The sequence below is a fragment of the Bos mutus genome, chromosome 23, assembly GCF_027580195.1.
Source record: "Bos mutus isolate GX-2022 chromosome 23, NWIPB_WYAK_1.1, whole genome shotgun sequence".
NCBI lineage: Eukaryota > Metazoa > Chordata > Mammalia > Artiodactyla > Bovidae > Bos > Bos mutus.
In genome coordinates this window covers 15,165,108-15,179,754 of record NC_091639.1, presented here as the reverse complement: position 1 = coordinate 15,179,754, position 14,647 = coordinate 15,165,108, and the positions used below count along the sequence as shown (strand labels likewise).

Below are 14,647 nucleotides of genomic sequence, written 5' to 3'. Positions count from 1 at the left end.
TACTTTGGAGTTGACTCATTGGAAAAGACCCTGATGCTGGGAGGGATTGGGGGCAGGAGGAGAAGGGGAGCAGAGAGCATGAGATGGCTGGATGGCATCACCGACTCGATGGACAGGAGTTTGAGTAAACTCCGGGAGTCGGTGATGGACAGGGAGGCCTGGCGTGCTGCGATTCATGGGGTCGCAAAGAGTTGGACACGACTGAGCGAGTGAACTCTACTGAACTGAAATCCTTTAAATACTGTACTCCTTCCATTAGCTTCAGCTACATATCTTGTTGAACTGTGAAGATGACACAGAAGAAAATCCTAAAGTCATTATAATTTGGCCTCTCCTAAAGCAAATGATATATATGGATGGTATTTTCAGGCCACCAGTGTTAAACATTGAGAAGTCTTAAAGCGTTAACTTAAATTCTCCATTTTCCTCCAACCAAGAGAGACATAAAAGGAATATGCTTTATACGGTTTTACTATAATTATCTGGGTTGGCCAAAACATTCATTTGGGTTTTCCCATAACAATTTACAGAAAATCCTGAATGAACATTTTGGCCAACCCAATACAATAGATTTAAATGTTTTTGTCACCAATGTATCTTACTAATATGGTTTTTAAAAAACATGACTTCATTTAATGTAAAAACCACACAAACAGGCTGTGGTAGAGGCTGTGTGTCCAAATCCCCATCAAGGAAGACATATGAGGGAGCCCCACAGGCATCAAATGTGGAAACAGAACAGTTACAGCAGAATACCCTGGTCAGCCTGTACTCCATCTGGCCCTTCTGGGCAGAGCCTCCTTCTCCACCGAGCATCTATCAACCAGGGCCCCAGCAAAGCAGATGGCACACTGCATAATGGAAGAGGTTTTAATAAAGGCACTAATCACTCAAGTTTGGCAAGGTTAGGAAGACCAACAAGAGACAATGCAAGACTCTCAGGCAAGCAACAACAGGATGCTCTTTCCAGCCTTGTGCCTGAAAAAGCAAAGGAAAAGAAGAGCTACAGGAACCAGGAGAAAAACAGATGACTAGAGAGGGCCACCTGATAGGAGTTACGACCTTCGGGTTAGGATGAGCAGGAAAGAAGGAACTGAGAGAAGGGAATGAACCCTCCCATTTCATACTCTAATCACACCTCTAACTGGAGAAATGCAACTAGACACCAGGTAACAGGGATCCTACCAATGTAGTCCACACAGCTCTGCCTCCATGGACACACGTCGAGGTGAGGAAGGGTGGGGAATGGGTCTGGCAGGCAAACAGAACTTCTCTGCTATGTTTAAGTTCCTAAGACAAATGTAGAGCAAGTTGCAAATAATATACAGGACAGTATATCAACATTCCATCAAACAGTCCAGTTGGCTGGAGCAAAAGGCTTAGTATGGAAGTGATGGAAGAAACAGTGGAAATGGCGGAACGAGGCAGAAGTCACCAGTTAACTTGGTACGTAACAGGCAACCGTTGAAGGTATGCATGCAGGAGAGGAAAACATTTCCAGAACATGAGGGCCATAGACACAGTCCAATTGAAAGGAGCATCTCTGCTATTGAAGGTGAGTTAGATTATTCCAGCAGTCTAAGTATTAAAGAGGTAGAAATAAATACACAAGAATTTTCCCCTAGTATATCCCAGGCACTGCAAAAGTCTTACCCATTTAATCCTCTCCATTTTAAACTGAGCCTCAGAGAAATAACTTACTGCAGACAGAAAGTAGTTAACTGCTATAAGGACCACATTATTTCACTAACTTGTGCTGTCTTAATGAAAGTAAGGATTGGCAGAAGAAATAGAAAGCAAAGAATGGAAAAATCAGTTCCAGATTTCCATTAACCAGATTTCAGATGAGTCACATAACTCCTTCCTGGATCAGCTTCCTGATCTGCAAACTAAGGACATCTACCAAAATTATTTCTTCTGTCTCTAAAATTATCTTGTATTCAGTTCGGTTCAGTCGCTCAGTCGTGTCTGACTCTTTGTGACCCCATGGACTGTAGCATGCCAGGCCTCCAGGTCTATCACCAGTCTCAGAGTTTACTCAAAACTCAAGTCCATTGAGTTGGTGATGCCATTCAACCATCTCATCCTCTGTCATCCCCTTTTCCTCCTGCCTTCAATCTTTCCCAGCATCAGGGTCTTTTCCAATGAGTCAGGTTCTTCACATCAGGTGGCCAAAGTATTGGAGTTTTAGCTTCAACATCAGTTCTTTCAATGAACACCCAGTACTGATCTCCTTTAGGATGGACTGGTTGGATCTCCTTGCAGTCCAAGGGACTCTCAAGAGTCTTCTCCAACACCACAGTTCAAAAGCATCAATTCTTCGGCGCTCAGCTTTCTTTATAGTCCAACTCTCACATCCATATATGACTACTAGAAAAACCAAAGCTTTGACAAGACAGACCTTTGTTGGCAAAGTAATGTCTCTGTTTTTTAATAAGCTGTCTAGGTTGGTCATAGCTTTTTTTCCAAGGAACAGGTGTCTTTTAATTTCATGGCTGCAATCACCATCTGAAGTGATTTTGGAGCCCAGAAAAATAAAGTCTGACACTGTTTCCACTGTTTCCCCATTTATTTGCCATGAAGTGATGGGACCGGATGCCATGATCTTAGTTTTCTGAATGTTGAGTTTTAAGCCGGCTTTTTCACTCTCCTCTTTCACTTTCATCAAGAGGCTCTTTAGTTCTTCTTCACTTTCTGCCATAAGGGTGGTGTCATCTGCCTATCTGAGGTTATTGATATTTCTCCCAGTAATCTTGATTCCAGCTTGTGCTTCTTCCAGCCCAGCATTTCTCATGATGTACTCTGCATATAAGTTAAATAAGCGGGGTGACAAAGTACTGCCTTGACGTACTCCTTTCCTGATTTGTATTACTAAGATTTAAATCCTCAACCTTCCCATCCTCAAACCAACCTGCCAGTGAACACCCACATCAACTCCACATCAAGTTCATCTTCAACTCAACTCTTGCTGTAGACTATCAAAAACTCAACTACAATCTCTCCAATAAATCTACTTAAGCAAAACTCTTTAGAGAGAGGCTATCCCTAATTAAACCAACCTGGAAATGATAGGCCTTCTGTGATACTGTGATACAGAAATACATAACCGTCCCTCATTCCTGGTACCAATTTCCTAAAACTCTTATTACTTCCTGAGTGACAACAGTGAGAGGGGCATCTTTTGTTATTCATAATAAGCTCCTTTCGAGCAAATCTGAATCTGTACCAATGAGTTAACTCCTGCAGCAAGAGGCTGGTTGGTATCATCCCTGATGCCATGTGATGTGAAGCATCTTTTCATATGGTTATTTTCCACCTGTGTATCTTTGGGGACATTTCTGATACAGTCACTGGCCCATTTCTTCATCAGGTTGTTTATTTTCCAATTGCTGGGTTTTAAGAGGTATTCTGTGTACTTTACATTACAGTTAATCAGGTATGTCTTTTGCAAAAGTCTGTGGATCATCTTCCCATTCTCTCGATGCTATGTTTTGCAGAGCAGAAGTTTTTAATTTTATCGAGGTTCAACTCATCAATTATCTTTCACAGACAGTCCCTCTTTGGTATATCATCTAAAAAGTCATAGCCACACCCATAGTCTGCTAGATTTTTCTCCTGTCTTCATTGTCATTTAGTTTTTTTTTTTAATATAATTTAGGGACTAGTATATGCCTGGTGGGCTTCCGAGATGGTTTAGTGGTAAAGAACCTGCGTGCCAATGCAGAAGTAGGTTCGAGCCCTGGGTTGGGAATATTCCTGAATATTCCCTGGAGAAGGAAATGGCAACCCACTCCAGTGTTCTTGCCTGGGAAATCCCATGGACAGAGGAGCTTGGTGGGTTACAGTCTACGGGGTCACAAAGAGTCAGACACAACTGAGTGACTAAACAACAACAATATATGCCAGGTACTCAAGACAAGCAATAGAATCCTCAAGCATCCTGAAACACTACTTTAAGAAGCTCAGTTGAACAACTGTTAAGGTAGTGATTCTCAACCAGGAGAGAGCAGAGCAGTCATAGTATAGTGTGAATGGAGTGGCAAATTTAAGAGCAGGGGGCATCAGAGTCATAATGCTTAGATTCAGATTCCAACTCCGCCATTCACTACCTGTATACCCTGTGTCCAAACTTCCTCTTCTGAAAAATGAGGACATACTCACTTCACAGCACTGTTGTAAAATATTGAAGTGACTTACTCCATGCTTAGTACAGTGTCTGTCACTCTAAGTGCACAATAAATGCTAGTACTTCTACACCTCATAAGATAGGGTTGAGGTACGGTTTGAAAAAAAGTTTCAAACTTATCACTGCTACAAAGTTTTAATCCTGATATTTCATTTTGTCTCAGAATTTCAAGGAAGACTAATATGTAAGTCTAAAATCCTCATATTCTGTAATCATTTAATAAATTAAATAAATCTGGACCTTAAAGAAGGCTGAGTCCCAAGAACTAATGCCTTTGAATTGTGGTGTTGGAGAAGACTCTTGTGAGTTCCTTGGATAGCAAGGAGATTAAACCAGTCAATCCTAAAGGCAAACAACCCTGAATATTCATTGGAAGGACTGTTGCTGAAGCTGAAGCTTCAATACTTTGGCCACCTGATGCAGACAGGCAACTCAATGGAAAAGACCCTGATGCTGAGAAAGACTGAAGGCAAAAGAAAAGGGGGCAGCAGAGGATGAGATGGTTAAATAACACCGCTGACTCGATGAAGATGAATTTGAGCAAACTCTGGGAGATAGTGGAGGACAGAGGAGCCTGGAGTGCTGCAGTCAACGGGGTCGCAAAGAGGCAGACACAACTTAGCAACTCAACAAGAGTAAATTAAAGATTCAAAATTAATGAATAACAGCATGTGGAAGGTAGTAAATACAATCCAGCAGGAAAAGTATGTGGTTAAAAATATCAACTTTGTGGAAGTAGACTTTTTTTAAAAAACACAGAATTTGCATTTATTTTAAAAATGGCTAAAATTCTAAGTGAGAACCTCAATTCACTTAATATTTTAATATCATATTATCAGTTTTCATTCATGCTAATCTAACAGAAGTAGACTACAAATATTTACAAATTAATCCACAGAATTAAGAATGGTTTACTCCTCAGTAGCTTCAATAAGAATCTATTTCAAAGAATACTGGCTAATAAAACAATCAAAGTGTAATTCTATTTTCTGGTGTAAATACAAAAATTACATATAGAAGAGAAATCAAAACTGAGTACTACTTTTAACAGTCCTTTCAGAAGGAATAACTGCAACTAATTATGTGATATAAAAACAAGCAAAAAATGTCAACTGTACCTCAATAAAACTGAAAAAAAGAGCAAATAAAGCCATTTCCTTATTTTAAGATTAAATCCTATCTTCCTAATCCCAGATTCAAATTAAGTCTATTTTACACTAAAATAAAAAGCCAAACAAACATAAGCCTCCCATATTGGACTAGTCAATGCACGAAGCAGGCAAGGACAAAATGTTATGATTTTTGTCCAACAATAACTTTCATAAAAATGCTTAACAAATGTTAAGTATAGTACCTTCATGATATATTTCAAATATATACATTATCTCACTCATAACACCCCCTAATACCACTCCTCAGGTGAAGTTACTTTATGGTTTGATGAGTAGATACCAAGTGTTAAACATTTATGCATAGTTGTTCTGTAGTGTTTTTTTCCCACTTACTAACTATGAGATAGGTAACAGATAAAGTAACAGACCTGTCCCCTGATTTTTTTTTTCTATACATCATCAATACACTTAGATCTACTTCATCTGTAATACAGTTCAAACAATATACATATTATCTCACTTTCAACATTTACCTTTAATTGTTTCCTCCACAACTTCTACTACACGATCTATCTGTTGAACCTAAAAAGAAAACAAACTGTCAGGCAAGCAGTTTATATGCAAAAGAAACATTAATTTTTGTTTATCCTTCTGCTTGGGTCAAGAGAACACATTTTGAAACACACAAATGCAGATCTTCTTTAATTAAAGCATTTGAAGATAGTATAAAAATATTCCATATTGTTTCATGTTACAATGAAGTATGAAATTATCACTCTCCATCCTACAATTATAATTAAAGAAATCATATTACATTTAAATAAACTGCCTGGAGTTCAATTAGAATAGCCTATCAAATATAAACTCAGCACATCCTGAGATATAAACTTCAGTTTAATTAAAACATGTATCTTCACACAGAGCTTCAAGGAAAATAGCATAATACAACAACCTACAAAAAAGGACTTGCTGGTATTAAGAAGATCTACTCCAAATTTGATACTTTATTATTTTAACACTGAAACCCCTTTTAATGAATTTCTACCATGTGCTGAGTACTCCGCTCAGGTCCATGGAATACAAAATCAAATAACGGCTCCTGCTCCAGACACCAGTGACTAAAGATTTCCCAGGGTGCCATGGGAACACAGAGGGAAGACATTAATAACAAAATATGTCTGAGTAATCCAGCAATGCTTAGAGGGAACCAAAGGTGACTCTGAGGGATAAACAGGATTAAGATAGGAGACGCCCACTAAGGGGATTCAAAAAAGTGGCTAGAGTTTGGAAGGAAAATGAAAACAAGTCAAGATTGTAGCCCAAGAAGCTAGAGGAAGGAGAGCAAGACAAGTAAGAATAGGTCATAAGCTAATATTTTTTTCTACATTTAAAATTCTCAAAATCATTATTGTTCTACTACAAAACAGAAATATTAAAGATAAATAAAGTAATTCATAACACCTTCCATTTCCACTCCTCAAATGAACTCACTCATAATGGTTTGATGAGTAGATACCAATTGTTAAACATTTATGCATAGTTCTGTTCCATAGTGGTTTTTTCCCCCCTTACAAATTATGAGATAGGTGACAGATAAAGTAATAGAACTGCTCCTTGATTTTTCTTCTAGACATCATCAATACACCTAGATCTACTTCATTCATTTTACTAGTGCCTATTATCCTATGTATGGATATAACATAATGCAGAAAGCGAAGAGCAACTAGAGCCTCTTGATGAGGGTGAAAAAGGAGAGTGAAAAAGCTGGCTTAAAAGTCAACATTCAAAACACAAAGATCATGGCATCTGGTCTCATCACTTTGTAGCCAATAGATGATGGAAAAGTGGAAACAGTAACAGATTTCATTCCCATGGGCTCCAAAAACACTGCAGACAGTGACTACAGCCATGAAATTAAAAGACACTTGCTCCTTGGAAGAAAAGTTATGACAAACCTAGACAGAGTACTAAAAACCAGAGACATCACTTATCTGACAAAGGTCTGTATAATCAAAGCTATGGTTTTTGCAGTAGTCATGTACGGATGTGAGAGTTGGACCATAAAGAAGGCTCAGTGCTGAAGAACTGATGCTTTCAAACTGTGGTGCTGGAGAAGACTCTTCGGCCCTTGGACAGCAAGGAAATCAAACCAGTGAATTCTAAAGGCAAAAAACCCAAAATGTTCATTGGAAGGACTGATGCTAAAGCTGAGGCTCCGAATACTTTGGCTACCTGATGTGAAGAGTCGACTCATTGGAAAAAACCTTGAGGCTGGGGAAGATACAGGGTAAGAAGACAAGGGGGCAACAGAGGATGAAATGATTGGATGGCATCAGTGACTCGATGGACATGAGCTTGAGCAAACTCAGGGAGACAGTGAAGGACAAAGAAGTGTGGCGTGCTGCCATCCATGGGGTCACAAAGAGTCAGACATGGTTTAGCAACTGAACAACAGCAACAATCCACACATTCCCCTACTGACGAACATTTCTGTTATTCTTAATCTTTCATTATTATACAAAAACGTCATCATAAGCTCAACTGAAACAAGAAACAAGAAGAACCTTTAAAAACACTTTATTAAATCTCTTTGAAACATCCTTTTGGCCCCAGTGCCTTACAGGAAATAAGGCAAGACATGTGAGAACCCACTGAATCCAGCTCCACCTGTGATCATTCCGCCCAGCAAGATGGCGGTGGTAACAATAATTGCTGGGAAATTGTCAAAGGCAAAGTAAATCTCAAAGTTAGAGCTTCACTACTCAACAAACCTACCTAACTGGAGATGGATGTCCACCTAGAACCACTGGAACCATTAAGCTTGGCTATAAAAGAAATCCACATGGCTTCTTTATATTAATACAATGTGATCAAAGCTAAGATAGCAGAGAGTTCAAAAAGAAAGAAGTAGCCAACAATGTCAAATGCTTCAGAGATAACTAGTAACATAAAGACTGAAGTGAGTATGCCTGATTTAACAGTAAGGGGGTCAATCAACTCAGGAGAAACAGTTCATTAATCATGAGTCATAAGAAAATGGTGACAGCTAATTTAGACGATGCTTACTAAAAGCAAAGTAGGAAAAAAGAGAAAGAGGACTCCTGTAGCTAAAAAAAAAATTGAGTATACATGTGTTAGTGTATTAATTCTTTCTTTCCTTTTTTAAAATATACACGCTAAGTAGAGAAGGGTCATAGAGAAAAAAGAACTGGAGACAGAAGAAATAATTAATAAAGCTAGGTCCTTCAGGAGGTAGAGAGAGTAAGATCCAAAACACCAGTAGAGACACAAGCCCAGAATGGGAGAGGGGCCAAGTCATCCTGTTCTTAAATAGGGGGTTAGGAGGGAAGCATGAAAACAGATGCTATTATTCTTGTAGAAGCCAGAGAATACTAAGCAAGATTCCCATCTGTTGGCCTCAATTTCCTACATGAAATAGAAGTTCATCTGCTATGAGAGAGAAAGAATATTGTTAAATAAGAACACAGTGGATGTTTAAAATATGTGTTAAAAGGTTTAGTACCTTTTAAAAGAAGTAAAGACTAGAAATACATGAAAATTGCTGAAGTACGGAGATACCATGAACTTTAACAGTGACTCCTTGTATAGGTGTCATTTTTCCCAGGGCCCCAGCAGTTCTTCTGCAGGAACTGAAGAGTTAAATAAACTGATCCAAGGTTTGCTCATTCTATCACTCATTCATTCACTCATCATTTATTGAACATCTAACAGATGTGAGGAACAATGAGTCTGAGCAAACTCAGTGAAGGAGAGGGAAGCCTGGCATGCTGCGGTTCATGGGGTTGCAGACAACTTAGTGACTGAACAACAACAACATATGTGAGGAAGGGTCAAAAGGCTGAGGAAGTAGCATGGAGAGATTTATAGGATGCACATGAAGGATGAAGAAAAAAGGAAATTAACTATGCATGTTGGATAAGATGATACTTCAAGTACAGGTTGGAGACCAGAGCCAGGAAGGAGAAACAAAGTGGCTGGGCATTGGGGAAAGCAAAGAAAGAAGGGGAGGATGGGTAAGAGGGAGAGAGGACAGAGAGAAAGAAGAAAAAGAGAACAGGAGGTGATAATAGAGGACAGGTATAAGCATTTAGCATTTTTGAAGAATGGCAAGATCGTGTCATGAGAACAATTTGCTGAAAAAGGAGAAAAGTGATAACGACTGGAGCTGAGAAGTAAGGAAGGTTAGAATGTTGACAAGACACTCCATATGGACACTCAGATTGCCCACGATATTATAAACACGGGTACCACAAGGAAGGAAGAGTTGGTGAAATTTCCCAGCCAGTGTAGGTGAACAACCGACACATGAGCTGAGGATGGAGACAGCATAAAAGAAGTACAGTATGAAACAATTCAACGATGGAATCAAAACAAAAATGCTTTCTTATGCACTTGGAGACAGCAGTTCAAACAAGGTAGTGCACCCAAGTTCACAGCGCATGGACCGAGTAAGAAGCAGGATCTCTAGAGAAGAGTCAGAATAGCATGTGGAAGGAACAGCTGAAAAGTTGGAGGTAAGCTAAAACTGTAAGATTTAGAAGAAAACACAGCCATAAAGCTAAATGAACTGTGTATAAGACAATGGTTTCTTACTATTACATCAAAAGTATGAGTGATGAAAGGAAAAAGACAAACTGAACATGAAAATTAAAAACTCTTGGTGCATCAAAAGACACTACCCAGAAAATAACAAAACAACATAGAAAATGGAAGAAAATTTTTGTAAATCATATACCTGAGAAGAGACTTGAATCTAAACTATATAAAGCACTATTCCAACACAGTAGAAAGATAAATAAGCCACTTAAAAATGGGCAAAAGATCTGAATAGGCACTTCTCCAAGAAGATATACACGTGGTCAATAAGCACATGAAAAGAGCAAATCAAAACCACAATGGAGGAAGTGGAAAGTTATTGTTTAAAGTGCACAAATTTTCAGTTTAGAAAAATGAAAACGTTCTGGAGATGGATGGTGGTGATGGTTACACAGAAGAGTGAATGCACTTAACACCACTCTACTACACACTTAAAATTGGTTAAGACAGTAAATTTTATGTTATATATATTTTATCATAATGAAATACTACTTCATACTCATTGGGATGGCTATAATAAAAAAGACAGACAGTAACAAGTGTGGGCAAGGATACGGAGAAATTGGAACCCTCATCACGTGCTGCTAGTGGGAATGTAATAAAATCCTGTTGCTGCTTTGGAAACCGGTCTAGGAGATCCTCAAACCACTGAAGAGTATGATCCAGCAATTTCAATCCTAGGTGGATACCCAAGAGGAATGAAAACATATGTCCACACAAAAAACCTGTACACAGTCACAGCATTATTCACAATATGCAAAAGGTAGAAACAACCCAACTCCCAGTTCCTGATGAACAGATAAATAAAATCTGGTATTATGCATACAACGAAGTATCATTAAACCATAAAGGGGAATGAAGTATTAGTAATGTTAAAAACATTATGCTAAAGGAAAGAGGCCAGAGGAAAAAAAATATATTGTCTGATTCCATGCAAATGAAATAACCATAACAGGAAAAACTTGAGAGCCAAAGTAGATGAGTGATTGCCTAGGATGGGTGGGTAAAAAACGGGAGAGGCATTGCTAAGGAGTATTGTGTTTCTTTTTGAAGTGATGAAAATATTTTAAAAACTGATTGTGGTGATGGTCACATAACTCTGTGAATATACTAAAAACCATGGAATTACACACTTTAAATGGAAGAATAGTAAGGTGATTGAACTGTATCTTTTAAAAAGTGTTTAAAGATACAGATGTATCTTTACTTTATACAGATACTTTAAAAAAGTGTTTAAAGATAAAGATGTATCTTTAAGGAAAAGGTCAGGGTGGGGGGGCGGGGAGCATTTGGTTACAAAAAAGCAGGGGAGAAGTTCATTAAATGCTTTAAAGAGAATATTGTGTCATTTCCATTTCTAGTAAGGAGGTTACTGGAGGAAGCAGTGGGAGAAAAAAAGAAAGAAGAGTAGCCAGTGAAGACAGAGAAGAGTCAGGGGAGGGGGAATTAAGTGGAAGAAGGAAAGGTCAGGAGGCAAAAAGCACAGGGTGGGAGGCAGGGAGAGAAGAAAAACAATCATGAATGAAAACAAACTCAAGATTCACATATAATAATGAAGAATATATTGAATTCATTCTGGGGAGAAAAAGAAAGCTGTTCTTAATTAATACTATAAATTGTAGCCTTGAATACACAAGAGCTTAGTCTCAGGCATATAATTCAAATAAAATAAATAAAACAGTATCTTGTGTCCTTCAGGCACTTCGTTATAAATATACAGGGGGAAAAAAGACATGCAGTATGTTCTATTACTGACTCCATATGTTCTTGACAATGAAGAAAAGAGTTGGTGAATAAACAATTCATAAATAACATTAATGAGTCATTCTGCTCCAGAACTTTTAAAAGAAACCCATAAAAATATTTTTTCAGCTATTATGAACTACTCCAAATTTATAACGCAACATATATTCAAGAAATAAACCTATACAAAGTTACCCAAAGCAAATAAAAGAGCTAGTCTGTTTCCTAATTCTTTCCAGCAGTGCTCTCCAACAGACCTTTCTACAATGAGAGAAATGTTTACACACAGGGCTGTCCAACATGGCAGCCACTAGTCACATGCAGTTACTGCCTGCTTGAAACATGGCTAACTGTGACTGAGGAACTGAATTCTAATTTTAATTAATTCATAAACACACCTGTGGTTATTGGCAACTGGAGTATGGCTAAGACAGCCACCTGGTTTGCCTTGATAAAGGCAGCCCCAGGAAACTAACACACACCTCAAACACAATTTTGCCAACCAGGCTAAAATAAAAGCACAGACCAGGAAGAGGTTGAAACCGTCCTGCAGTCAGAGATACAGCTTTAGTATGTGCATGAAGCATCCTTTTTTCTCAACAACCAGCAACTAGATAAGTTCAGTTCAGTTCAGTCGCTCAGTCATGTCCGACTCTTTGCGACCCCATGAATCGCAGCATGCCAGGCCTCCCTGTCCATCACCAACTCTCGGAGTTCACCCAAACTCATGTCCATCAAGTCGGTGATGCCATCCAGCCATTTCATGCTCTGTGCTCCCCTTCTCCTCCTGCCCTCAATCCCTCCCAGCATCACGGTCTTTTCCAATGAGTCAACTCTTGGCGTGAGATGGCCAAAGTACTGGAGTTTCAGCTTTAGCATCAGTCCTTCCAAAGAACACCCAGGACTGATCACCTTTAGGATGGACTGGTTGGATCTCCTTGCAGTCCAAGGGACTCTCAAGAGTCTTCTCCAACACCACAGTTCAAAAGCATCAATTCTTCGGTGCTCAGCTGTCTTTATAGTCCAACTTTCACACCCATACATGACCACTGGAAAAACCATAGCCTTGACTAGACAGATCTTTGTTGGCAAAGTAACATCTCTGCTTTTGAATATGCTATCTAGGTTGGTCATAACTCTCCTTCCAAGGAGTAAGCGTCATTTAATTTCATGGCTGCAGTCACCATCTGCAGTGATTTTGGAGCCCCCAAAAATAAAGTCGGACACTGTTTCCCCATCTATTTCCCATGAAGTGATGAAACCAGATGCCATGATCTTCATTTTCTGAATGTTGAGCTTTAAGCCAACTTTTCACTCTCCTCTTTCATCAAGACGCTTTTGAGTTCCTCTTCACTTTCTGCCATAAGGGTGGTGTCATCTGCATATCTGAGGTTATTGATATTTCTCCTGGCAATCTTGATTCCAGCTTGTGCTTCTTCCAGTCCAGCATTTCTCATGATGTACTCTGCATATAAGTTAAATAAGCAGGGTGACAATATACAGCCTTGACGTACTCCTTTGCCTATTTGGAACCAGTCTGTTGTTCCATGTCCAGTTCTAACTTGCTTCCTGACCTGCATTTGATTTCTCAAGAGGCAGGTCAGGTGGTCTGGTATTTCCATCTCTTTCAGAATTTTCCAGTTTATTGTGATTCACACAGTCAAAGGCTTTCACACAGTCAATAAAGCTTAATGACTAGTAATAATGAGCAATTACCTTGCCCCAAGCCCCGTACTAACATGCCACATGCACCATCACTTTTAACCCTCACAACATCTCTTGGCAATAGATACTTACTGCTATTTCCTAAGCTGAGGGAACACAGGCATGAAGGTATCCTGCTAAATTCTTAACCAAGTAGTCTTGAAAAGACCCTGATGCTGGGAAAGACTGAAGGCAGGAGGAGAAGGGGACGACAGAGGATGAGATGGTCGGATGGCATCACTGTCCCGATGGACATGAGTCTGAGCAAGCTCCGGGAGTGGGTGAGGGACAGGGAAGCCTGGTGTGCTACAGTGCATGGAGTCGCAGAGTCGGACACAACTGAGCAACTGAACTGAACCGAGTCTCAGTAAATCTTATCTAGAAACAGCACCAAGGGGGCAGGTTTCTCGAGTTTCCCTTTTCCTTTGTATGTAGATGTCATTATTAAATAATCACAAAATGCTATCCAACTGAACTTGGGACTTTCAAGTGAACCCAGGCAACAACTATCCCCCCAAATGCTCATCCACAAATCACCTCTGCTGTGCATGCGTTCACTCGACATGTATCTATTAAGCACCAACCAAGGACTATGACTGTTCTAGGAACCTGGGAACTAATGGCAAAAAACACCAAGTCCCTGCTTCTGGTTGGGGGAGATAAAGAGCTAAACAATGGAACATGTTCATTTCTATCATGACAGACGCTATGAAGAAAGCAAAATGTGGCAGTGACTGGAGGAGGAGAGAGCAGTTTTTTACAGTGGTCCAGGCCAACCTCTGGACAGGTAGTATCAATGCTGCGACCTGAGCCGTACGCCAGAAACACCAGCGTGAGCCTCCAGGGGGAAGATCACACACAGGAGAAGAGAGACAGAAGCCATGGTGAATGGGGGCGCCATGGTAGGTAATGAAGTAAGATAATCAGAAGAGGGAGCCTACGGGAAGACCTTGCAGCTCATGCTGTGCCGGTCAGATTTTATTCTACCCGCTGAAGGAAGTCACTGAAGGATTAACAGAACAATCTCAACAGCATCGCTCAGGCTAATACTATCAAAAATGTGTAAAAACTACTCTTCATCCATATTTCTCTATTACTTGATGCCGGTCTTTTTATACCTGCATGAATCTGGCTGGGGTTTCACTATCTCTTGATTTTATCCCAAGACACTTCAGATCCTTTCAGGAGTAACAAAGGTTATACACTATAGATACACATCAACACAGATACAGAGGCTCTCTCTCATTGGCACTCTTAACCCTGCCTGTACATAAATAAACTAGGA

The 14,647-nt window shown here is 39.6% G+C and overlaps 1 protein-coding gene across 3 annotated transcripts in view; it reads right to left on the bottom strand.

Moving 5' to 3' along the window:
- CDKAL1 (CDK5 regulatory subunit associated protein 1 like 1) overlaps window positions 1-14,647 on the bottom strand; it is a 634,266-nt gene that overhangs the window by 435,657 nt on the left and 183,962 nt on the right. For all 3 annotated transcript variants that reach the window (XM_070360762.1, XM_070360760.1, XM_070360761.1), the window contains one exon: window positions 5,832-5,880. In XM_070360762.1, the coding sequence (XP_070216863.1) occupies window positions 5,832-5,880 (49 nt within the window). The remainder of the gene's footprint in view (window positions 1-5,831; window positions 5,881-14,647) is intronic.